General features: G+C 45.8%; 8 protein-coding genes across 8 annotated transcripts; 4 read left to right on the top strand and 4 right to left on the bottom strand.

Annotated features, from left to right (window-relative positions):
* Positions 1 to 549: 549 nt before the first annotated feature.
* Positions 550 to 2,154, bottom strand: GLAREA_09806 (MFS general substrate transporter; the record flags this gene model as incomplete). The annotated part of the gene is made up of 3 exons (XM_008086402.1): positions 550 to 672; positions 726 to 1,172; positions 1,228 to 2,154. 3 exons carry the CDS (start codon positions 2,152 to 2,154, stop codon positions 550 to 552), a joined length of 1,497 nt encoding a protein of 498 aa, XP_008084593.1.
* Positions 2,155 to 3,123: 969 nt separating this feature from the next.
* Positions 3,124 to 5,119, top strand: GLAREA_09805 (MFS general substrate transporter; the record flags this gene model as incomplete). Its single annotated transcript, XM_008086401.1, has 6 exons — positions 3,124 to 3,381; positions 3,470 to 3,546; positions 3,609 to 3,660; positions 3,717 to 3,987; positions 4,037 to 4,528; positions 4,581 to 5,119. The coding sequence occupies 6 exons, from the start codon at positions 3,124 to 3,126 to the stop codon at positions 5,117 to 5,119; spliced, it is 1,689 nt and encodes a 562-aa protein (XP_008084592.1).
* A 610-nt stretch (positions 5,120 to 5,729) lies between these two features.
* GLAREA_09804 (FAD/NAD(P)-binding protein) lies at positions 5,730 to 7,638 on the bottom strand (the record flags this gene model as incomplete). Its single annotated transcript, XM_008086400.1, has 4 exons — positions 5,730 to 6,519; positions 6,582 to 7,371; positions 7,435 to 7,539; positions 7,596 to 7,638. 4 exons carry the CDS (start codon positions 7,636 to 7,638, stop codon positions 5,730 to 5,732), a joined length of 1,728 nt encoding a protein of 575 aa, XP_008084591.1.
* Positions 7,639 to 8,807: 1,169 nt separating this feature from the next.
* GLAREA_09803 (GroES-like protein) lies at positions 8,808 to 9,842 on the bottom strand (the record flags this gene model as incomplete). The annotated part of the gene is made up of 1 exon (XM_008086399.1): positions 8,808 to 9,842. The coding sequence occupies one exon, from the start codon at positions 9,840 to 9,842 to the stop codon at positions 8,808 to 8,810; it is 1,035 nt and encodes a 344-aa protein (XP_008084590.1).
* Positions 9,843 to 10,543: 701 nt separating this feature from the next.
* GLAREA_09802 (Thiolase-like protein) lies at positions 10,544 to 18,864 on the top strand (the record flags this gene model as incomplete). The annotated part of the gene is made up of 5 exons (XM_008086398.1): positions 10,544 to 11,185; positions 11,241 to 12,299; positions 12,352 to 13,415; positions 13,465 to 18,284; positions 18,347 to 18,864. 5 exons carry the CDS (start codon positions 10,544 to 10,546, stop codon positions 18,862 to 18,864), a joined length of 8,103 nt encoding a protein of 2,700 aa, XP_008084589.1.
* Positions 18,865 to 19,390: 526 nt separating this feature from the next.
* GLAREA_09801 (Zn2/Cys6 DNA-binding protein) lies at positions 19,391 to 21,420 on the top strand (the record flags this gene model as incomplete). Its single annotated transcript, XM_008086397.1, has 5 exons — positions 19,391 to 19,497; positions 19,560 to 20,186; positions 20,243 to 20,449; positions 20,509 to 20,786; positions 20,837 to 21,420. 5 exons carry the CDS (start codon positions 19,391 to 19,393, stop codon positions 21,418 to 21,420), a joined length of 1,803 nt encoding a protein of 600 aa, XP_008084588.1.
* A 467-nt stretch (positions 21,421 to 21,887) lies between these two features.
* Positions 21,888 to 23,673, top strand: GLAREA_09800 (FAD-binding protein; the record flags this gene model as incomplete). The annotated part of the gene is made up of 5 exons (XM_008086396.1): positions 21,888 to 22,130; positions 22,196 to 22,412; positions 22,465 to 22,853; positions 22,919 to 23,298; positions 23,379 to 23,673. 5 exons carry the CDS (start codon positions 21,888 to 21,890, stop codon positions 23,671 to 23,673), a joined length of 1,524 nt encoding a protein of 507 aa, XP_008084587.1.
* A 349-nt stretch (positions 23,674 to 24,022) lies between these two features.
* Positions 24,023 to 25,458, bottom strand: GLAREA_09799 (FAD/NAD(P)-binding protein; the record flags this gene model as incomplete). The annotated part of the gene is made up of 3 exons (XM_008086395.1): positions 24,023 to 24,639; positions 24,708 to 24,902; positions 24,963 to 25,458. 3 exons carry the CDS (start codon positions 25,456 to 25,458, stop codon positions 24,023 to 24,025), a joined length of 1,308 nt encoding a protein of 435 aa, XP_008084586.1.
* Between the last annotated feature and the right edge of the window lie 27 nt (positions 25,459 to 25,485).

Below are 25,485 nucleotides of genomic sequence, written 5' to 3'. Positions count from 1 at the left end.
AGAACTCTCCCGGCATGAAAATATACCACATCACCAGTGCAATGCAGTTTGACGGGACACCCCTCGATTTATCCAAGTTCAACAATACCCAGAATTTTAGACTCTCACACTCCTTCCCTAATAAAACGTCCATCCTAAGACGGAGAGACAATATGGTAAGCTACTCAAAAGCATTGCGCAAATAGAGCTTCTGGTTATGATTTGTCGACACCTTGCCAGAAGGAGGTATCACATCAGACTTGAAGCACACTGGTGTAGGATATAAAAACAGATATGGATTAAGAAGATAGATAGGAGCTCCGAATCATATATCTGACCAACAGCTCGGATGCTTCACAATTCTTGAACAGAATATCTTGTTATCGCAGCGCTCAAGGTTCGTTATAAGTCAATAAATAATAGGTTTCTATTATGCAAGTTGCGGTACATTCACAAATCATGCAGCGACGAGTTCAACAAGCTTTTGAGAGAAATTTTTGCTTTTGTTTTTGCTCAATTAAAGACACTCTTTCAAGTTTGTTTTATTTTTACTCGAGCTGATTCACCTCATTACGAAATTTTGGGCGAGTATCTACTTAACTGCCTGACCTTGCTCCCATACAAATAGAAGAGAATAGGAACCGGAGCGAATGCAAGCGCCATCAACCCGACAATGCTTGACGCCCACGAGATCTGCAAAAGAAAAGTAAGCATAATGATAAACGCCTCGAAGTTAAAAGACTTACTCCAAGGCGGCTATATAGGGGTATTGCTAACACTGGAAAAGAGCCTGCAATAAAGGAGCGCACTATAACCGTGCCAGCTATTGCAGAATTTGCATTACTTTTGTATATGTCGATTATATAAGCCAATGACTGTAACATGATGAGCTGAGTGCCGATTCCAGTTGGGATACCTGATAGTATCTGTGGCCATGGATTGATTGTTGGGGCTGATGTCCATGCAAACCAAAATAGCCCGATAGGAAGGAAAAAGGCGCCTACGATCATAGGAGGAAGTCGATCTTCTGGCTCCACTCTCCCGTTCTTTGCGAGTTTTACTTTAAGAGTCGTCATAGAATAATAAACAACGTAGACTGATCCAATAATTATGCCAACAATGATGGGAATGAATGGCAGAGATGCAGAAATATGACCGAAGTGTCTTTCTTGCTCGAAGCTTATTGGGTAGGCCTAAGCACAATAGTTAAAGTAGGGAGATAAGTAAATAGTCTAGGATTATACGCACCACGAAGAGCAGATAGATTGTTCCCAACGTGAACGAAATGTAAAGAGTCATGAACAATAAAATAGGTTCAAGACAGAGCATTAGAAACGGGCGACTGAGATAGATGACCACGAATTTCATGACGTCGACCGGTTCCTCCTCTGATTTCGAATGTAAAGCCCACTCTCCGGTTGTCAATCGAAGGCGCTTCGCTTTTCGAGTCAACACAACCGGGACATAGGTTTCGGGCAGCATCAAAAATCCGATAGACCCGAATATAAAACCTTGGATCATGGTCAACCAAACAATCCACCGCCATCCCAGGGAACTTTGAACGACTATTCCTCCCACTATTCCCCCAACCGATGGACCAATCAACGTGGTAGCAGAATAAATCGCGATGGCAACGCCAAGCTGGACTGGTGCAAAGAAGTCGGCAAGATAACCTCCAACAATTGCTGAAGATCCTGACGCTGCCACACCACCCACAAGTCGGAAAATCAGAACAGTGTAAGCACTTTGAGCGAGTCCAACTGGAATCTGAGAGAGAACAAAAGTAACATAGGCGATGAATAGAGGAGCCTTCCGTCCAAACAGTTCCGATGATGGTCCCATCAAAACTGGACCTGCAGCCAACCCGATTATAAACAAAGAGGTAGCCAATGCCATTGTCTCAACCGATACACCAAACTCCTCAGCGGTGACATTAACTGCAGCACTGAATACAGAACTTGAAAATGTCACCGTAAAGGTCATGAAACCGAGAACAAAAGCGCACAACCACTTCCGCCATGGTTCCATATTCATTGGATCCAAAGGGTCATTAGGACCGCTAAAGACTACGATGTAAGGGTCTTTGGGGTGATCATTGAGAAGAGGTTGCCGTTCTGTACTAGGAACTGCCCGATATTGAAGATCCGCCGGGACTTGGACATCATGCTCGTCCATGTTGTTGCAAAGATACGAAATGAGAAGATGAATCGATGGAAGTTGAGAAAATGACCTCTAGCTGCTTGGTAGCAATGAAGAGACCACTCTAATACTCAAGCTCATCAAATTAAACGAATAATAACTAACGAATGAGTCTTGAAGAACTCCATTCCGGGTAGGTCAAAATCGGGTCGTAAATGACCTGGTCTGGGTCGATAACGCGAGTTGAGTTACTCCGTTCCGTGAAGAAAATCACAATTGGCGACAAAGAATCCATTGGAGAGTTTTGTCGTCGAAGATGTGTAAGAAAATAAGCACATGGTACTCGACCAACAGGCCGTGACTAGCTTCACCGCCCCCCACTGCACGACTTAAGTAATGCAGGGTAAGGTACTGATTTAACCGGAGTTGAGCTGGATTCTAACTAATTCGGAGTCTCAGCTTGGAAAGATACCACCATGCTGATGTTGTCATTGTGATCATGGGTTTGCGATCTGCAGCTTGCATGCATGTGGTTCAAGTCTGGGGATGTAAGAGACTCCGCAAAATAAGACCGCCGGCAAGAGGCACAGAACGCTGCATGAGTGGCATTGAATTGATAAGAAAATGAGATAGTTCATTGGCATTGCATAGACGTGCTTTTCGGGCGGGATTGGTCTTTGCAGGATCATCATGACAAAGACAACCGGATTTCGGAGAAGGGTCTGTGTGAATTCCGGTTGTATCATCACCAACTCCACTGGATTTCGGGGGAGACTCAATCAAGCCCACCTGCTGAAAGCTTTAGTAATTTCGATGATTTGTCTCATAGCGGTTTTCGGAATTGGGCAAGCTCGAACTTGCCGGCGCGTCTTTCTATTGTCCAAAACGCGTATGTTTAAGAATTGATGACAGACGTCGACTTTTGGAGACCCAAACAATAGCATTGGACACCATTTTCGAGTCCAGAACAGTCGTGGAGTACTCATGATGGAATCAAAACCAACCATGAATACGGCAGAGTCTCAAACTGCCCGGCCAGCTGTGGAGCGCGCCGTCACCAAATATCCGCCTGATCAAGGGAACGAAGTTAAGAGCGAAAACAACGATGTTTCTGAAAGCAGTCAGAGTGATGAGAAGCCTGAGCCGATAATTGACGCAGAACCCACAGAAGAGTGGGTTCAAGGGTTTAAGCTATTTATGATCATCAGTGGTTTGATCTTCGGGACATTCTTGATGTTGCTGGATACATCCATTATCGCTACGGTAAGTTATTCGAAAGCAGGCTTTCATCACCATAAGATGTCTTGTGTTTTTACATCGAATTTAATCTAACCTGCCATTATTACAACAGGCCATCCCACGTATTACAACTGATTTTCATGCTTTGGAAGATGTCGGCTGGTATGGTGCCTCATATCAACTCGCCAGGTATGTTTCCCCTAATGATTTTGAATCACAAGTTTATTAGTTGGATTCTGACATTGGGATAGTGCTGCTCTTCAACCACTTACCGGCAAATTTTACACTCATTTTGGAGGCAAAGTACGTTGATGCCGCGGAGTTAGTTTAATGGATTACTTATTGACTGATTATTGCAGTGGACCTTCCTCGCCTTTTTCGCCGTCTTTGAGCTGGGTTCTCTGCTTTGCGGCGTGGCTAATTCGTCAAATATGCTGATTGCTGGGCGGGCAATTGCTGGAATGGGCGCATCTGGTATCCAAAACGGTGCCTTCACAATTGTTGCTCAAAGCGTTCCTTTACACAAAGGACCTCCACTGATGGGGCTGGTTTTGGGCATATCGCAACTCGGGTTGGTTATGGGCCCCTTGATCGGAGGCGCACTTACCGAATACACTACCTGGAGATGGTGTAAGTTAAACTCTCAGGTACACCGGATTTCCAAACTGACTTGAGAAAGGTTTCTACATCAATTTGCCAGTAGGTGCTGTTGTTGCAGTTTTACTCGTATTCGTCAAGCTCCCTGGAACGGTAAAAGTCCCCTCCTGGCGCACCGTCGTTACCGATCTCGACCTCCTAGGTTTCACTCTATTCGCGCCAGCTATGATCCAGTTATTGCTTGCCTTACAATATGGAGGCAATCGACATGCTTGGGATAGTGCAACGGTCATTGGATTGTTTTGTGGTGCTGCTGGAACTTTTGCCATATTTCTCTGGTGGGAATACCGAAAGGGAGACGAAGCTATGATTCCGTTTTCCATCATTGGTAAACGAGTCGTATACTCAGCATGTATTGCATTTGGACTTCTACTTAGCGCCACGTATGTTGCGTTGTATTACATTCCTATATTCTTTCAGAGCGTCAAAGGAACCTCGCCCACGATGAGCGGAGTATATCTCTTACCGAGTATTTTGCTTCAACTGTCTGGGGCTATTGTGGTCGGAGCGTTAGGTAAGTAATCATTCGTAGCCAGAAGATACGGAGAGACTGACAGTACTCCCAGTTCCAAAAGTTGGATACTTCACTCCCTTCGCCATTGTTGGTGGTGCTCTTTGCGCCATTGCCAGCGGCTTACTCTCAACATTCGATGTATCGATTTCGACCGGAAAATGGGTCGGCTACCAAATTCTTCTTGGGGCAGGTGAAGGCATGGCTTTACAGATGCCCGTGATTGCCGTTCAAAACTGCATAACACCAGCACAGATTCCTACTGCCATGGCGCTTGTCATGTTTAGCTCCACCCTCGGTGGCGCTCTTTTCTTATCCTTTTCGCAAACAGTATTAACTAACAGTCTTCGTTCATTAATTCCACAATATGCCCCTAATGTTAACGCCGAGGCAATAATTGCCGCCGGTGCTACTGGCTTCCGGCATATAGTTCCTAGCTCTGATTTGCCGGGCGTGTTGGTTGCATACTCAAAGTCCATTGATAGGGTATTCTATCTATGTGCTGGTGCAAGTGCCGGTGTGTTTTTTGCCTCTTTTGGAATGGGTTGGAAGAATATCAAGCCAAAGAAAGAAGTCGCAGAAGTGGACGTTTGAAATAGAGTGGAAAGTTGTCGGTCGTTTCCTCATTCGGGATCGTTCAGTAAACACGTGTGGAATAAAAGTGATCATAATAATAAATTTAATGGTTGGGCTCGTTCAAAATGATCTTAAACTGTGATATCAGTGAATTAAATTCATAAACAAAAGTAAATTTGTACTTTTCATAAGCGTCAGAACTATTTTGCTTGGCTTCTACCTTTGGTGGCCGCAAATTGTTGGTAACGAACGAATAACTCAATAATCGACTAGGGTTTAATGGCTGCTCAGTTTGCCGGGTACGACCACACATGTAGTACATCTAGCTCTCTTCAAAGCCAAATGCAGGTCTAAATCATGCTTTGCGTTGCTGCAATTTATCTGCTAACCGTGAAAGAATGCTATTTGATTTTGATGCCACAACCACCACTGAACATCAGAGTTACGTATTTGCATATTGAACCCTTATTTTGAAATACGCTGATGAAAAGCAGGTAATTGCGTGATGCGTCGTGCACTACTGACCAAACAAGAAGATGTGATAGAAAGTAAACGGAGTTCCCTCGATTTTACAATAAACGTTAAGGATGAAGCATCTCGTTTATTTGAAGGCCTACTACTATATAGATTAAACAACCCCATCATACCCAAACTTAGCAATAAACTCCGGCTTCAAGTTCTTCAAATCACGCGCCCAACAAGTCGCAAAAATATCCTTAAACCAACCCTTAAGATGACTACTGAGACCCATATCTCTCAACAAAGTGTCTGTGTATCCAATCAACTCAAATATCATAGTGTTTCCCCTCTGCCCTTTACTGAGATAGCGACGACGATTCCACGCCGTGAAAAGAGCAATCTCTTTTTCTTGCTCCTCTGCGCTTGGTAACTCTAGTTTTCCATCAAAATAGGCTGTTGCCCACATTGATTGACATTCCACTGCACGGAAATAGTTTCCGACACCGACATGCCCAATAAAAACGATTGATCGATCTCCTTCAGCTACTGTGGATTCACACAGTGGAACAATGTTTCTATAAAGTCTATAGGCCGTTTGGCAAGCGCTTTTCTCGTAGTGAGATGGAGGATCTGCAAGCTGAGGAAACGTGTTGAGAACCTTTTTATCAGCTTCAGCCTCAAGTTCTGACCAGTGCTTTTTCTCCTCGGGATTCCCCTGGATTGCTTCATACGGCAAACCAAGCTCTCTGCACTGGTTTTCGGAAAAGAATAAGTGCGATGCAACCCAGCCCGTACCACATAAAAGCGCATCAGAGGATACTTCGTCGCCTGTGTTGAGCAAAACGCGATGATTCCCAAGACTAGTGACCTTGCCAGTATAGAATGTCACATTCTCCGCAATGGTGTCGAAAAAGTCTTCGTGATTGAGCAGCCCGCCTGTGCAGTTCTGCCAGAAAATACTACATTAATTCATTAGCTAGAAGAATCGTGTGACATAGAACTTGTCATGGGTAATATCTACGGTGAATGTGGTGCTAATTGTTCAAAGCCTTTGGACAATTTGCGATCGAATTTGGCTTCTTTCCGAGCTTCGATATCAATCGTGTTCCAGAACGTACCCATCATGCGAACGCCAAACTTAGACGAATGTAGAAAAGAAGTCCATCCGTTGATTCCATTCATAAAAGAAGGACTGAAACTTCCCGCTAGTCTAGTCATACCCACTTCAAATGCATTTTCGTATGGCCCTTTTCCTTTTGGGGAAAGAAAGAAACCCGGGCCAGTTGTATCCGTATCTTTAAGGATCCAAGTCACATTCTTGCCACTCTTGACGGCTTCATATGCCATATCAGCAGAGGACTTGCCGGCTCCCAGAATTGTGACATTTTGTACGTCTGGCGAGGTAAGGATCTTGGATGAACCGAAATTGTCATGATGGAGGATCCGAGCGGAAAAGTTTTCTCTTCCAGGCAGTAAAGGTAGATTAGGAATAGAGGTCAGGCCACTGTCAACAATCAATTTCGACGCCCTGAAAATATGCTGAGATCCCGTTTGACGCTGTGTTGCTGTTATGTTCCACATTCCATCCCGCTTCAAAACCGACTTAACTTCCACCGAAAGTTTAATTCTATCTCGTAGGCTTCGATTTGCATAACTGTGACTATCAACATAAGTTTCGAGGTACTTAGTTGTATGCTTTGCTCTAAAAAATTCATAGTAGAGATCTTCATCTGGTGGTCGTGCCATAGGCTGGTCTGAAAACTCGGCTGTCCCAACAGTCCATTGTGTCCAAAAGCTGTCATATCCTCTTCCTGTGGATATTACAATTTAATCAGAGACTCTGAAAGTTTTAATCAAAATAGAGTTTGACTTACTTGAGTTCCAGGTGCCTCCAACACAGGTATCTCTCTCTAGGATGACTAGACGTGAGTCGGGGTGGATATCTAGGTAAAACTTTGCTGCTGCTATTCCCGATATTCCTATTTGCGTTGCTCGTCAAAACAGAGAATTATGACAAGATTGTAGTAAAATTTACCTGCCCCGATGACGAGAACCTTTAGTTCAATGGTATCAGCCATAATCACGTTCTACAGAACGCAAATAAACAGGTCGCGAAATCGATGCACAGAATCCTTCAGCTGGCTATGACGAAAAAGCTGTGCGTAGATCAAAATTAAATGCTAAGCTATTATTATTATTAAGAGATAGCTGATCATGTAGATGCCTGTACTTTCAACAAAAATCTGAGCGATCAAGACACAGGAAAGGGTGTCACGTTGTATGCTGTGTGCGAGTTGGTGCGCTGTTAAGAAGAGACGGGTCTTGAAAGAGTCCATTTTCGACGTTGGACTGCGAGAGTATTCGGAGGATCGGACGTCCCAACAACAAGTAATTTATCCGGTGAGAGGCAATGCTCTGATAGGGCAGGAAAGCAACTCGAAGAAAAACAAACCAACATGTCGCGTAGGTCATTCAATGGCTGCCCCACTGCTGGGGTGGCTATTGCCCCCAGTACCAACAAAGATAGTTTGTTTTCCCCAGCTGAGATGCATCCAATGGAGCCATATATGGGGACATGATCTACTTCTGCCAAGATCTTCTCGTTGCTGCGGTTTGTTGGAAGCCAATGCCAGACATTGAATTGTTATGTTCCAGTTACCTAATGGAGAAATACACGCAATTCCGGGCATTAATCTTTCCAGTGTCTTGTTGTCTTTTGCTGCGCAAGGTACTTCCATTATCCTATTGAGATTATCGTGTAACCTATCATGGTGCCCTAAAGAACACCAGACCAGCACTCAGCGAATTCCGCGTAAAAGTTTGGTGTGGACCGTCGGTAGTATCGGAAAATGCTTTGCCGGACGCCAACGCACATCATGAAGTCTCATCCCAACCCAGAAGTTCAACGGGAGTAATACTGTACATTCTGTGAGAGTCAGAACTGAAGGTTATTAATGAAGTACGGGTGTAAGAGCTTAGGCTTTTGGGTCCTTGATTGGGCTGTAGCATCAATAAAACCAGAGTAGATCGTAAAACATGTGGTTCAAATTGCCAAGTGTTGCGAATATGGTGCCGAAGATCTCGGCCTGATATGTGGCAACAAGATAAAGGGTTGCTTGCATTGCATATGTGCTTGTTAAACAATGCTTATTGATCAACTGCTAATAGTAAGAAGGAACGAATAAGTTTAAAGCAAGAATATTGCAAGGTGATGAAATAAATCCTTCCTAGAAGAAATAGTATAAACTCAAGCCAAGCTGATCACAATCTTCTTAGCACTCACACCCTTCTTGAGGATATCTAAACCTTTTTGAATATCACTCAGCCCATGGCCAACAACGTCTGCATCTGGCTTCGCCAGAAAGGTCCCGTCAGCCAACGCCTTCGTCAAGAAGTTCTCATAAATAGCCGGTCCAACTTCGTTTTCTCTCAAGGAAGTGCCAAAGACAAATTTGAATCCTATATCATCTGGGGGAGGGCTGCCTATATTTGGATTGGCGGAAGCGACAAATTTAGTACCGTTCAACTTCGAGATAATTTCAATGACTGGAGTCGGGGATCCGTTACCGACAGCAAAACCACCGGCCATGGTTTTATCTTTGAGGGCTGAGATGAGATCAAACACTATAGTGGGACTGTTGTAGTCGAAGGCGAGAGTGGCGCCAATGGATTTTACAAAGTCATTGTTTTTTGGTGAACAGGTGGTAACGACTTCATAGCCAGCCGCGGTGGCAAGTTGAATGGCATTGCTGCCAACTCCCGATGCACCACTCCAAACGAGAAGCGTCTTGCCTGTTGGAGGCTTCGGTGGTGACGAAGGAAATTGAAGCGCTAGGGTATCTTTTTGAAAAAGGGCGCAAGCGGCTGTAGAAACGCACAGTGGAATGACAGAGGCACTTTCGTATGATAAGGAGTCAGGAATCCGAGAAGCCATATGTGAATCCACTACGACATAATTTTGGAACGCGCCTTGTGATGGATCATTGTTCGTTGTCTCATCTGCATGGGCTACAACTCTGTCACCAAGCTTGAGTCGTGTAACGCTACTTCCAACTTTCTCGACAGTTCCAGAGACATCCGAGCCGAAAATAGCTGGGTATTTGGTCCAACCAAAGAGTGAAGCACCCAGGTCTTGCCTTGACCAGTCGACCAAATTGAGAGCCACAGCAAGGTTTTTGATGACAATCTGGTTCGCAGCTGGCTGAACGTAAGGCGCGGGTTTAAGCTCTAGCGGATTAGCCTTTTCGGCGGTTATCCATGCTGCCGTATTTGAAGGAGGCATTGTGTACTCTCGAGAGTTCTTGAGCCGGCGAGGGAGTTGTAGACTTGGGAATTTGGCGTACCGAAAAGTCTCAGGCGAAAAAGTGTACCGATGAATGTCATGCAAAGAGAGGCTACTTCTTGGTTTTAATGTCAGTATCAGCTTGTGGACTTATAAAACCAGCTATCGAGTTTATTGATATTCAGACTGAACTTATGCTAGGATGTCCAGTAGCCACACTCGCTCAGTCACCTGCCCACTAATCTCTGGACTCAAGAAGTCGACTTCGAATAGAGCTTAGAAAAGCTTTACTTACTTGAAATGATTGACACAATGTGATAGTGTGCCAAGTTGATTCAATAAACATACGATTTCGCCAATCGTTTTAAGTAAATATCGTGTTCGGATTGAATTTATTTTCCGGGAGCGACATTGCGAAGCGGCTAAATCCGACTTGATATTCCGGCTCGAAACTCCGAATAATAACTCCGCATCTCTAGCTTGGGCAGAGTGAAACGCACAGCGACTGCGAGCTTGTGAGATGCTGACTAAGAATCCTGCTATTAACTGTTCCTAAGCCCCTAGACCGAGGGATCTAGAGCATACTTCTGAAAGCTTGTAACTCATATATTATTCGAATCACGTTACACAGCAACAGCACTACTTGCGTGTGACTTTCAGTAACTTCAACCTTCGCAGCCAGTGTGGAACGCATTTCAACAATGGCTAACAATTATCCGTATGCAAAGGGAACGAACAGAATTCTGATGTTCGGTCCCCAAGCACTATCTTTCGACACTGAAGATTTGAAGCAACTTAGGTCGACAATCACAAGCGAGCAAGAGAATTCATGGATTCTCAATGTGATCACAGAACTCTCTGTGTATTGGGAGAAATTTGAATTTAATTTTCCAAAACTGAGAGTCGTTCCGGGATGGAAGTCGTTGAAAGACTTGGACGATGCCTTGAGGACTGGTGACTTCACCCATTTACCCACAAGTTTGCCAAACATCTTACTTAGCCCCTTGGTGGTGCTTACTCAATTGATACAGTATACGAAGTATCTGAAAATCAAAAATTGCGAGGAAGTACAACAAGATATTTATACCATTGATAATCCGAACGCAGAGACAATTGGTTATTGTATGGGGATGTTGACCGCCATGACGATCTCCAGTACTACTGGAGTTACCGAGTTTCAGAGATACGGTGCAGTAGCAATGCGCTTAGCAGTCTTAATATCCGGCTTGGTTGACGCGCAAGAAATTTCAAATGAGCAAAAGGGATCTAGGGCACTCGCCACAGTTTGGACTTCGCAAGAATCAAAGATGGAGTTGGAAAAGATATTGCAGGACTTTCCAGAGGTATAGCCAGCCTGAGGTTCCAACTAGGAGTGCGATGGAGTTAATGTGCGTATAGGCATACATCTCAGTGCTACACGACGAGAATCGCGCAACGGTAACATCTGCTACGAACAAGATAGCTGCATTGCAGCAACGAATCAGAGCAGCTGGCATCATTGCAACAGAAATCAGCCTTGAAGGACGTTTCCATTGTCCATGCTACAACGATGACATTGATGCTCTCACTGACTTCTGCGATGCTGATCCTGGGCTGCACTTTGTGGAAGTGTCGAAACTAGCAATACCAATGTGGTCAAATTCGGGAGACTTGATTTCGCGAGGAAAACTTCACCACGTAGCATTGAAGTCAATCTTAGTGGAGCAGTCGACTTGGTATTCGGCGTTTGGTGCTGTCAATTCATCGCGGCTGGGCGAAAAGGACTCTGTTGTAGTCTGCTTTGGTTCTGAGAAATGTGTTCCCCCCTCACTGTTGCGTACCATTGGTTCGCAGATAGTCTATATGAACAACATCGACGAGAAAGACTACGCTCGGTTGACCAATAATACAAGGGGGCACAAAATACATCCTAAGATCCATCCAGCATGCCTTGAGAATGATATAGCTGTGGTGGGTATGTCAGTCAAAGTTGCTGGCGCAGACGACTTGGAAGAATTTTGGAAGATATTGTGTGAAGGGAAGTCTCAGCACGTTGAGGTTCCTAAAGAACGATTCGGATTTGAGACTCAATGGCGGGATGTCGACCCTAAAAGGAAGTGGTTTGGTAATTTTGTCAGAGACCACGACGCATTCGACCACAAGTTCTTCAAGAAGACGCCACGAGAAGCGATTTCGCTAGATCCGCAGCAAAGACTAATCTTACAAGCTGCTTACCAAGCAGTAGAGCAGTCGGGTTATTTCAACAAAAAGAATGTCGACACCCATGTCGGATGTTATCTTGGGGTATGTAGTGTTGATTATGAGAACAACATTGCCTGCCATCCAGCAAATGCGTTTTCAGCAACAGGCACTTTGAGAAGCTTTATCGCCGGAAAAGTCAGTCACTATTTCGGTTGGACTGGACCAGGATTGACTATTGATACAGCTTGTTCCGCATCCGCGGTTGCTATCCATCAGGTAAGACGAGTCACGTGATCTTTCGAATTGGACATACTAATAGGTGAAATAGGCTTGTCGAGCGATTTTAAGCGGCGAATGTACATCGGCACTTGCTGGAGGCACCATGATAATGACTAGTCCTCTGCTCTTTCAAAATTTAGCAGGTGCTAGCTTTCTCAGTCCAACAGGAGCATGCAAGCCATTCGATGCCAAAGCCGACGGATATTGTCGTGGAGAAGGTATTGCGACGGTCTTTCTGAAGAAAATGTCCCAAGCTATTGCCGACGGAGACATCATCCATGGTTGTATTGCTGCTACCGCAGTCCAACAGAACGAAAATTGCACGCCAATTTTTGTTCCAAACGCGCCCTCCCTTTCAAAGCTATTCCAAAACGTAACCGACAAGGCTGGGCTCAAGCCACAGCAGATTTCTTTGATCGAAGCGCATGGAACCGGCACCGTCGTGGGCGACCCTGCGGAGTATGAGAGTATCAAGAGGGTTTTCGGAGGTCCATCGACGCGCTCCCAGGCGTTGCCTATCGGTTCAGTGAAGGGTCTTATAGGACATACGGAATCTGTCTCGGGCGTCATCGCGCTCATCAAGATCCTCCTTATGATTCAAGAGGCTGTAATCCCTCCACAGGCTAGTTTTGAGTCTTTGAATCCGCATATCAAAGCATTGCCATCGGATATGATGGAAGTTGTGACAAGACTGAAGCCATGGAACGCTGACTTCCGAGCTGCTCTTATAAATAACTACGGAGCATCCGGTTCAAATGCCTCGCTTGTGGTTACTCAGCCACGAAAGCACGAAGCAGCGGGTGCGTCGTCAATCCAAACCGCTAAGATGAAACATCCCATTTGGCTGGCGGGACTTGATGAGAGAAGTCTGAGAGAATATGCAGGTAGGCTTCGACGGTTCATTCGCGCAAAGGTCGTTTCTGCCAAACACATTACTTTGGCTAATGTAGTCTTCAATATTTCCCGGCAATCTAACCGTTCCTTGAACAAGAGCTTGATCTTTAGTTGCAGCTCACTCGAAGAGTTGGAAGAGCATTTGTCGGCAGCCTCCGATGCACAGAGCAAAGTCGCCATAATCACCAAAAAACCAGCGCGACCAGTGATTCTCTGCTTGTGAGTACAGTTTTAAATGTGCCAAAAGATCAGGCTAACTTAAACCAAGTGGTGGGCAGATCTCAACATTCATCGGCTTAGACCAGAATGTGTACGACAACGTAGCCATTTTGCGAAAGCATCTGGATACCTGTAATTCGATATTGATGAAAAATGGCCGTAAATCGTTATACCCAGACATTTTTCTGCGAGAACCGACTCAAGATACAGTCAAGCTCCAAACAATGCTGTTTGCACTTCAGTATTCCATCGCAAAGACCTGGCTAGATTGCGGTGTTGAGGTAGCAGCTATCGTTGGACACAGTTTTGGAGAGCTGACCGGTTTGTGTATCTCCGGTATGCTTTCATTGGAGAGTACAATCAAGGCGGTTGCGGCTCGAGCGAAATTGGTAAAGGAGTTGTGGGGCACCGACAGTGGATCAATGATGGCTGTGGAGGCTGATTTCGACGACGTCCAAAAGCTTCTGGCCGAAGAAGCAAATAAGAGTGAGATGGTGCATCCAGCAACGATTGCATGCTTCAATGGACCACGAAGTTTTACGCTGGCCGGCTCGACTAAAGTTATCGGATCATTGCTAGACGTCGTGGCAACAAAATCAACTTACTCCTTGATGAAAAGCAAGAAGCTCAACGTGACAAATGCCTTCCACTCTAGTCTAGTGGATCCGCTCGTCGCTGGATTGGAGAATCTGGGACGCGGACTGAACTTTGGTGACGCGAGGATCCGATTTGAGAGGGCTACCGAGTTCGAGTCAGACAGACCATCTTCCACATTCTTCGCAGAACACATGAGAAAGCCCGTCTATTTCAATAACGCCATACAGAGACTTTCGAAGGCTCACCCATCCGCCATTTGGCTTGAAGCAGGATCGAATTCGACTATCACAATGATTGCTAGCCGGGCTCTTGGTTCGCCAATTCACTCTCACTTCCAGCCGGTCAATATTACCAGTGACAAAGGCTTGCAGAATCTCGCCGAGATGAACGTCGCCCTCTGGAAGGAAGGATCGGATGCGCAATTCTGGCCGCATCATAACTCGCAGACTTATGAGTATTCTCCATTAATACTACCGCCATACCAATTTGAAAAATCGAGACACTGGCTTGATCTCAAAAAGCCATTAGCAGCAGTAGCCGAACCAGTAGTTCAACCAGAAAAGCAAGATCAAGATATTCCGACCGGTCTCTATTCTTTTGTTGGTTACCAGGACAGCAAACAGCGGTCAGCAAGATTCAGAATCAATACAATGATCAAGCAGTACGAGCAACTTGTGTCAGGTCACCTACTTGCCGAGACTGCTCCGATCTGCCCAGCAACCGTAGAAGTTGACATGGCTATTGAAGCAATTCTCAGCCTCCATCCGACTTTCTTGGAAGCAAAATTCCAAATTCAAATAAAAAATGTTGACAACAAAGCGCCAATTTGCGTGGATCCCTCGCGAAGCGTCTGGCTTGACGTTGTAGCGCTTGACTCGAAGTACCACAAATGGGACTGGGAGATCACGAGCACAGGTACAAAAAGCGCGGGAAGTACAGAACATGTCTCGGGACATATTCTGTTCACGGCTGGAAACGACCCAGAAATTATCGCAGACTTTGCAAAGTATGAACGTCTTTTTGAGCACCAGCGATGCTTGAATGTTCTCGAGGACGCAGACGCAGATGATATAATACAGGGTCGAAACATCTACAAGACGTTCGCACCAGTCGTAGACTACGGAGATCAATATCGTGGTCTCCAGAAATTGGTCGGCCGGGGTAACATGTCCGCTGGCCGAGTGCTGAAGAAATATTCTGGCGAGACATGGCTAGACGCATACCTGTCGGACTGTTTCTGCCAGGTCGGCGGCATATGGGTCAATTGCATGACCAATTTATCTTCCAAGGATATGTACATTGCAAACAAGATTGAACACTGGATTCGGGCGCCGAAGCTTGGGGTCCAAGATTTGAGGCCGGAGGTATGGGATGTGTTTGCCTACCATCACCAGCCGTCAGACAAAGCTTTCGTGACCGACATCTTTGTCTTTGATTCGACGAATGGTGCTCTCATGGAGATAATTCTCGGTATCAATTACGCGAAAGTCAGCAAGCAGTCGATGAGTAAAATGCTTCGTAGACTTAGTCCGGGAATCGTTTCATCACAACAAGCAATCACAACAATCCACACCACTGCAGGTGACGGTTTGGCTGCGTCGCCAAAGTCCGTTCCCAAAAAGATGTCCGAGTCTCCTAAGAAGGCTAAGACTAAGAAGCAGGCAACAAAGACCCAGGTTCCTAACATTTCTAACGATATCCGAGCAATGCTCGCGGAGCTAGTTGGCCTGGAGGCAGGAGACATCGAGAAGGATACCAATCTACCTGACATCGGAATCGACTCGCTCATGGGCATGGAATTGGCTCATGAAATTGAAGGAAGATTTAAATGCTTGTTACCTGCAGAAGACCTAGTCGAGGTAACAACAATGCAAGATTTGGTGAAGTGCGTTTTAGGCGCATTAGCCTCCACGCAAAACGACGAGAATGCCAAATCTAGTGCCGAGGACGAGATAGATGAAAGTGAAGACTCAAGTAGCGACAACAGCGATGGCGAGTCAACCCGGGAGCAAAGTATAGATACCCCATCGGAAGCCACCACTTTCTCGGTTCAGGGAAAAGTAGATCTTGTCGGATATTTGGCAGAATTTCTTGGGCTAGACAAGAACGAAGTAGATTACAACACGGTGCTTAGAGACCTTGGCGTTGACTCATTACTCTCTACAGAGCTCCGGGCTGACATAGCGGCCAACTTTCAACTTGTGATTCCAGAGGAAACCGAGATTGAAGAGTTAACTCCAAGGGACCTAGAGGGTATGGTGAATGGAGGTGGGCCTGAAGCGGCAGAAATTGGCAGCCTGTCTTCAAAAGAGAAACACAAGGCAGGGAAAAAGACCACTCAAGAGAGCGCCATCGTCGAAGCGGGCAACGGAAGCGGACTTGAAATTCCACCAGCGACAATCTTAGCAGCATTTGAAGAAACAAAGAAGCTCACGGACCAATTCATCGCGAAAGCCAATTTCGTCGATTATCTGGACATTGTCAATCCTAAGCAGACTCAGATGTGTGTTGCTCTCATAGTTGAGGCATTCGAACAGCTCGGTTGTTCCTTGCGCGACGTAGAAGCAGGCCAAAACATCCCACGGGTTGAGCACATACCACAGCATGGTCGCCTGGTCGAATACCTCTACATGGTACTGGAGAAGGAGGCTCGGTTGCTTGATATCGAAAACGGGCAAATAACGCGCACTGCGCTCCCCATTGCCTCCAAATCTAGCAAGGAGCTTTTGGAAACTCTGTTGAACACGCACCAAGAGCATATTGTCGCCAACAAATTAGCATACTTTACTGGTACCAAGCTAGCAGACGTGTTGACGGGAAAGACTGACGGCGTGAAAGTCATATTCGGGGACGCCGAAGGGAGAGAGCTTGTGACCGGGCTTTACGGTGATTGGCCTCTCAACAAAACGTACTACGAGCAGATGGGAGAGTTTATCAAACAACTAGCGTCAAAATTGCCTTCAGACGCAGGTCCGCTGAAGATTCTAGAGATGGGTGCAGGAACCGGAGGAACGACCAAAGTGTTGATACCGATATTGGGTAAGCTCGATATTCCGATCGAATACACCTTCACAGATCTTTCGATGTCATTCGTCGCCGCCGCGCGCAAGAAGTTCAAGCAGTATCCATTCATGAAATTTCGGAGCCATGATATTGAGCAGGCTCCAGCGGACGACTTGCTCGGGACTCAGCATATCATTATTGCCAGCAACGCCGTGCATGCCACACACAGCCTGACACAATCAACAAAGAACATCCATAAAGCATTACGACCGGATGGGTTTCTGATGATGCTTGAAATGACCTCGACTGTAGTCTGGATCGATATCATCTTTGGGCTCTTGGAGGGATGGTGGCTCTTTGATGACGGCAGACGGCACGCAATCGCACATCAATCTCGGTGGGAACATGATCTGCAATCAGTAGGGTTTGGACATGTCGATTGGACAGACGGCAATAATCGCGAAGTCAATATCGAGCGTATCATCATTGCGCTCGCTTCCGGGCAGAGGTACGCTCGCTCAGATGTAACCCCAGTCGCTACTAAGATTCGAGAGACTGACTTCACGGCTCGCCAAGCAGTTATTGACCGCTATGTAAAAACGAATGTTTCCGGCTTCAAGATGGCTAGTATATCTGCCCAGGCCGTCCAGTCTACTGCGAAACATCGATGCGTTCTGATAACCGGAGCTACAGGGAGCCTAGGTTCACATTGTGTGGCGTATTTCGCGAATTTGGAAGGTGTGACAAAGGTCGTGTGTGTAAATCGTCAGAGTAGTGGTATTACCCCCGAAGCACGACAACTTCGAGCCCTCGAGTCTCGAGGTATTCATCTGAGCAGCACCGAGCTTGCAAAGTTGAGCGTTTTCGGGACCGACTGTACCAAACCCTATCTTGGATTGCCCAATGATGTGTACGAAGAGCTTACAGGTAGCGTAACGCACATTCTCCACAACGCATGGCCGATGAGTGCTAGGCGGCCGGTTGAAGGCTTTATGTCCCAGTTCCGCGTCATGCGCAACTTGGTGGATTTTGCTGCTGAGAGCTCAGGCAAAAACTTGTCCAAAATAAGCTTTCAGTTTGTCTCTTCTATTGCGACCGTAGGTCGCTATCCCATTTGGAAAAGTACTGTCAATGTCCCAGAGGAAAGGATGACCGTCGAGGCTGTCTTGCCGAATGGATATGGAGATGCGAAATTCGTTTGTGAACGAATACTCGATGAGACTCTGCACAAGCATGACGACCATTTTCGAGCTATGGTTGTACGCCCCGGTCAGTTATTCCTGCAGTATTATATTCTACAGCTATGCGTTGGAACTAACCCGCCTTCGTAGGTCAAATCGCAGGTTCCATGGAGAGCGGATACTGGAATCATCAGGAGCATCTGCCATTTATTCTCAAATCCGCCCAGGTCCTAAAGGCATTTCCTGACTTCACAGGGTTAATGTCTTGGACACCTGTCGACCATGTGGCCGCTACGCTTGGTGAGCTTTTGCTCGCGGATAACGACCCGTATCCATTCTATCACATCGATAACCCGGTACGACAGCCATGGAAGGATATGATCCCAGTATTGACAGACGCGCTCAATATTCCACACACTAATGTGCTCTCTCCGGAGGACTGGTTTCTGCGCGTTCGAACGTTTACAGGATCTGAGCTGGAAAACCCTGCCATGAAGCTGATTGAGTTTCTAGATGATAACTTTATACGTATGAGCTGTGGCGGTTTGCTGCTGAATACAACAAATTGCCGGGAGCATTCCAACACACTAGCTGCTGTTGGGCCAGTTGCCGCTGCTATCGCAAGGAAGTATATCGCGGCGTGGAAATCGGTGGGGTTTCTGCGCTGAAAAATTCAATTAGTATACACAACTTTGCTCTAGACAGACATAATGTTTAGACTTACTGCAATAGTCGACTGTTGCCAGTGAATTCTTGTGACACTAGTCTAAGTAAAAAATCATCCGCATAGATTTTACTGCGGCAGGTTGACAGATTCCGATGCCACAAAAGAAGGGGAGCAGATCAACAGGAACAATTAAAACTGTCGTAGTCTTAAGGTATAGGTGGTATATATGGCTCTACTTGATAGTTGTAAAATGAGAATATTTTGGATTGTTGATGTCCCGGACCCGGCAGAAGTATTTTCCGATCAGCTTGGCACGTGATACACTGAAGTCCCCGCTCAGCACGGGAGCGTCCGCTCTTTCCATCTAGCCTAATTAGGCCGAATGCCGGCGGAGTTCAACGTTGGACCTTTCCCTGGAGATTGAGGATAAAGGTTTACGATCACATCATCACAACAACAGCCGACAATTGCTTTATATTCCCAAATGTCCTTTTACGCGTTCTGAATCTCTGTATGTTACATTAATCATGGATTATACAGCCACTGGCTCGACTTATGGGAGGGCGTGCATAAATTGTGCTCGTAACAAAAGCAAATGTGTAGTTCAAGATGTACTAGGAGCTAAATGTGAGAGGTTAGTGTCAGGTTGATTTCCACAAACATTCATATCCTGAAAAGCTGCTTACCAATGATTAGATGTCATCGTCTAAGCAAAGAATGCCGTCCTGCACCGACAACTCGACGTCGAAATTATAGAAAGCCTATTGCCTCCAAGACCACCCAATTGGAGGAGAAAATTGATGGATTAATGTCAATATTTAATTCACAGCCAGCTTTAAGTAGTTTTGGAGATAGCCAGACCAATATCATTTTCCCGAATCAGGATTCTCGCAACGGTTTACCATCATATGGTACAAGTTCACCTCCATCCACAAGAAGCGGCAGCATTGCGTTTACAAAAGTTGCAGGTCAAGCGTTGACCCCCGGAACAAGCAGTTTTACCTCTAATGCAAACTCGCCCGCAGACGTTTTTGCTTTTTCTCATGAGCCAACTTCATTGGAGGCCGAAGAGTATTTGAATGTCTTTCGTTCCCAACAATTGAAGTACTTTCCCTTCGTTCATATTCCGTATGAGACCAGCGCGGATCAGCTCCAACAAAAATACCCTTTCCTCTGGCTCTGTATCATGTCGATCTCGTCCAAAAGTGTTCTCCAGCAGCAGGCACTGAGTAGACAGATTAAAACCACAGTCGCACAGCGGTTGCTGCATGAGTCAGAATGCAGTATTGATATTCTTCTTGGGCTTTTGGCCTTCATTGGCTGGTAAGAATCCCTCAAATTATCGGTCAATTGGATTCATGATGCTGAGTTATCTTTAGGTCAAACCTGCAAGTGCACAGCAAGGTCAACTTATCGCTTTATGCACAATTAGCGGAAACCATGATTTTCGACCTTAGTCTCAACAAACCAAAACCGAAGAGCGACCAATTGGTTCTTTGTACATCTTCTCAAACTTATTACAAACCTCTGCCACGAAGTATGGAAGAACGACGCGCTGTACTGGGGTGCTTTCTCATAACGTCTATGTATGACTCTAATTTCTTCGTGTTCAATGCTTCAAGTTCTACTACTGATTAACATGTAGTATCTCATCATTTGTCCAGAAAATTGACGCCCTTCGCTGGAATCCGCACATGGACGAGTGCCTCCAGGTTTTAAGTGCGCAGCCAGAATGCGCAAACGACGAGACATTGGTAAAGCTGGTTCAATTACAACTAGTCGTAGAAAAAGTGGGTTACTGGCAGGAAGAGATGGAAAACGACATTGAGCATTCAAAAATGCCACCAACTTTTTTCATCGCATCACTAACATCACAGCTTGAAGAAATTGGAGCGAAAACTTCCTTTCCGCCTCATGCAAGTGGTAAGTTTTGTCTACCCTCACCTGTCTCCGGTCTACTAACAGGAATTAAGAGCTACTGGCAGCTCATTTTCACAGCACAAGCCTGGCCATTAACGAAACAGCCATGCTCCCACTACCGGTCACATCAATCAATTCAAATTCCGGCCACATAGAACGTCTATACGCATGTCTTAATTCAGTCAAATCCTGGTTCGATGTCTTTTTCACTATACCGCCTAGTGACTACATCGGGTTTCCTTATTCGATTTTCTCTCAACTTTCACACTCTCTAATCACATTGTACAGACTTTCGTCCCTCAATGATCCCTTCTGGCCTAAGACAGAAGTGCGAAAGACAGCCAATGTACTGTTAATCTTGGATACGGTGATAGAAAATCTTAGTCAGGTGGCTTCACTGGCTGGGCTGAACAGTAAAGATGCCGGCGACGATGTTTTCACCAAAACCTCTAGGAGGTTCAGATCCGTCAGAGTTGGATGGGAGGCAAGACTGGATGCGGATATTATGATGGCTGCTGCAACCCTCACCTCAAATTCTGACGGCGCCCTCCCATACGATCTATCAATGGATTTTCCCGAAGATGAGTGGCCAGCAGACGACTGGCTCACAGACATACTCACGTCTATGAGGACGTGACATGTTCCATAGTTCTGTAAATCAACTATCTTTCCAACGAAGAATAGCTCCTACTACAAGTGGATCTTCGTGTCATTGCCGGACACCTGTGTTGGTAAACGGTGTGCTTACTCAAGAGTTCATCCCATGCTAGGCTGGGGTTTCCAAGGGTGCATCTTTTGGTTCTCCGCCAGGCAAGACAGTGCTCTCCCTACCATCATGTATCTGGATCCAAACCTATCACAAAATTCGTTGATCTCTTTACGTCGGGTCGGAGTTTCTCGCGTTTTCGGATCGCCGTATGCATGTTCTTGCTTACTCTTGGCGGAGTATCTCTTGTATCATCAAGCCATCCAATCGGGCTGTCATGGTTTTCTACGGATCGCTACACTAAAAAGCATCGGATAGTGGTCCACAAACTTTTTCGATCACTATTTACTCCAGTGTGGTGGTTGGATCACCAATACATTTGAACTTCTATTGTCAATATGTGGTTATCACGTGACGTTCTTCAACATGCGCTTCGGTTCTTTGTGTTGTTGCCTGTGAAGAGTGCTAGAACTCCAGACATTAAGGAGTTATTCGGACCAAAATTGTCCCCCGGCGCCGAAATCATATTGCGGTCTGATGTCAATTGGACACAGAAAGTACAACAAAGATGGTCGGCATATTTGGCACCAGACTATATGGGAGCCGTGAAAGCTGCCACTGTGGAAGACGTTCAAAATACGGTATACATCTAATCACACTATATCCTTGGTTTAATTTTCAAAAACGGTCTAATATCTATCTCTAGGTAAAAACTGCGACAGCGCATAGTATATCTTTCGTTGCCATTGGCGCCGGACACGGAAGTGCCTCAACGCTATCTGGCATCAACAGCGGCATTCAAATTGACCTTGGAAACTTCAGATATGCGAAACTTAACAAGAGAAAGGATTTGGTGACCGTGGGAGGTGGAACTAAGTTTGAGCAAGTTTGGGATACTTTGTATCCGGCTGGAAAAGAATTTCGTAAGTCTTCCATATCCTTACTTCTGCATGTATCCAAATTAACAAACACTAGCAACTGGAGCTGCTCCTTGCGTTGGTACTTTAGGCCCAACTCTAGGCGGTGGTATTGGAACCCTCCAAGGTCTACGAGGGCTGACCTTGGACTCCCTCGTCTCTGTCCAGATAGTTACAGCTAAGGGTGAACTGATCACAGCTTCAAAGAAGAAGAATGCAGAGCTTTTCTGGGGTATTCGTGGCGCAGGATATAATTTCGGCATTGTGACAGAGGCTACTTACAAAGTTTATGATGCGACGAATGGCGGACAGGTCATGAATGGGGATTTCAAGTTTCCTGCCAGCGCAAACCGTTCATTTTTCGAAATCATGGAGAGGTTCGACAATACTCTTCCCGCGGAACTTAGCTTCTCGACTATTATTTCGTTCGATAGAGCGATCAATGAGGTTAGTCTGTGCTTCTTTTGGACCACAACGGCTACTCGATCTATGCTAACTCTGGTCAAAACCAGTTGGTACTCTCCGTCAATGTCAATTACTATGGACCCATGGATGATGCTCTTCCATATTTAGCAACCCTCTTTGCTCTAAACCCTCTTGAATCAAAATTCGTCATGGTACCATGGAACAAGCTATACACCGTACTGTTCTTTGGCAAAGACTCAATGATGTGTCTGCGCAATCTACATCTCTATACTTCCGGTGGCGGTCTCAAGCAAACGAATGTTGCAAATTTCGAATCCTACTTCGAAGACTTGAACCAGTTTTTTCGCGAAAATACGGAGGTTGGCGGCGCTTTTGTTGTGTCGAGGTTTTCAAATGATGCCGTAGTGGCGGTGGAAAATGATGAGACGGCGTACGGAAGAAGACATCGAGAAATCAAGACTCATCTGTAAGTTTAGTGAATTAATTTGTCATCGCCTTCTTCACACAATTCTCAACTATCCGACTCTGACAACTTTGTTCACGCAGGATTTTTATAGATGTGTATCCTGACGACCCTGCCCTGGATACAATCGTTGATAATTTCACGAAATACTCCGTCGACAAATTGCACCAAACTAGCGGGTTTGACGACCTAACGACATACGTCAATTATGCGAATGGTGATGAAGGGCCTGAAGTGTGGTATGATGTCGATAAGTTGGAACGCTTGGCTGCTTTGAAGAGAAAATGGGATCCTGAAGAGAGGTTCAGCTTCTATCAGCCCGTGCCACTATATTGGCCTCCTGTAACTCAACCCATGCCAAGTAACGAAGACCTGTAAAGTTTGTAGGCTCGAGATTGGGCAACAGACGGAAGCAGTGTAAGTAGCATCCTGAACAATCGTGACTTATTCCACTTCAAATTGTTCAATTCGAACCAACCAGATTATTAATGCAGAAGCAAAATCACCTTGCCTTGATTTATATTTGGGATGAATATCTTCACATTGTCTCTTGTTGCAACAGAAATTTTTCAAATATTTGTTGCCCATTCAGATTATCAAACTATGGCGGACTCAAATCTGCTTTTAATTTTTCCAATTCCGAAGAGTCATTCAATGTATACTCCAATTACTTCAGTATCTAGACCACCCAAACCATCAACCTCCCGGCCAATATTCCACGAAAGTCTCAGTGGACCCCATTCAGTTGGTCAAGCTTGCCTTCAAACACGCCCACGGCATCCACAACCATCTTCCCAACATCAAAATCCCAAATCCGCCTCGACCTCCACTCAATCTCATCCCTACACCTCTCTCTATCTCTCCCATGCTGCCACTCATACATCTCGCCCATAAACCTACTCCCCTCAACCAACCACTGCGTCCTCTCCAACCTAACCTCACTGTAACTCTCCAGCACAGCCCTCACCATTCTCGCCCTATCCCCTCTCTTTTTCCCAGCCGCATTTTCAAACAACTCCGCCAAAACAAGCGCATCCTCAATAGCGAATCCCGCACCAGCGCCATGGTACGGTGATGAAGCATGTGCGGCGTCCCCACAAACAGCGATACATCCACGCGAGTAAGTAGGTGCGGGATGGTCTTTCATATCGAAAACAGCCCATTTAGAAAGTTCTTCCGGGAGTAAGTGTATGATTGCACGGAACGTCGGGTGGAACTTGGAAAATGCGGCGACGGCTTCGGATTTAGTGCCGGGGGCTGTGAGCTTCTCTTTGAAAGGCCACGGGTTGGTATCAGTTACGAAGGCGACGACGTTTAGGAGGGTGCCGCCTGCTACGGGGAAGGCTACGGACTGTGTCAGTTCATAGAGTATTTTGATGATCTTGTTTGGAAATCGCGGGTGTGTTACGTACTCACGGCATGAGCATCATAACCTATGTGTATATGCCGACTGAAAGCTTTCTTATAACTGAAGATCTCTTTCGCCTTTTCCATAGGAACCAGACCTCGAAAAGCGTATTTATGAGTGTAAGAAGGATACGAAGCTGGATTGTCTTCGCCTAGAATCAATTGACGGACTCTTGATCTGATTCCGTCGCAACCAATAACTTCCCAGCCAAACAATTAGCAAATTTTACTTATTGGACGCTTTAGCGATTGTCACATACCAGCATCGGCACGCTCCACTGTACCATCGCTAAATTTCAACACCAATTTCCCGCTGTTCTCCCCATCAACGATATCCACCAATCCTTTATCAAACACCACCCTCTCCACCGGCAACAGCTTCACAATCTCATCCAAAAACGCCGCGCGATGACATCCCTCAAACCCTCTAGGCCCAAGATCCATCTTATGAATCAAGTCCTCACTCAGCCCGTTGCCATTCATTCCATCTCCCGAGTAATCGGATGCATCAACCCAATAATACCAATCACTAGCATTTTGCGCCGCTACTTTCTTAAACGCATGATAAATTCGTGGGTCTAGAGCGAGCATCGCTCGTTCAGCATTACTGGTAAACCCGATTCCAGCGCCGATTTCTCGAAGACTTTTGCCTCGCTCGTAGACTTTCACGTTTATATTGCGTGTATGGAGACCTAGAGCAAGGGAAATACCTGCGATGCCTCCACCGACAATGGCGATTTCTAGAGATTCTTCCATATTTTCAGTGTTCAGTACCGTGCTTCA

This window comes from Glarea lozoyensis, assembly GCF_000409485.1.
Source record: "Glarea lozoyensis ATCC 20868 chromosome Unknown GLAREA4, whole genome shotgun sequence".
NCBI lineage: Eukaryota > Fungi > Ascomycota > Leotiomycetes > Helotiales > Helotiaceae > Glarea > Glarea lozoyensis.
Note: the sequence above shows the minus strand (reverse complement) of the source record. Positions and strands in the feature narration are given on the sequence as shown.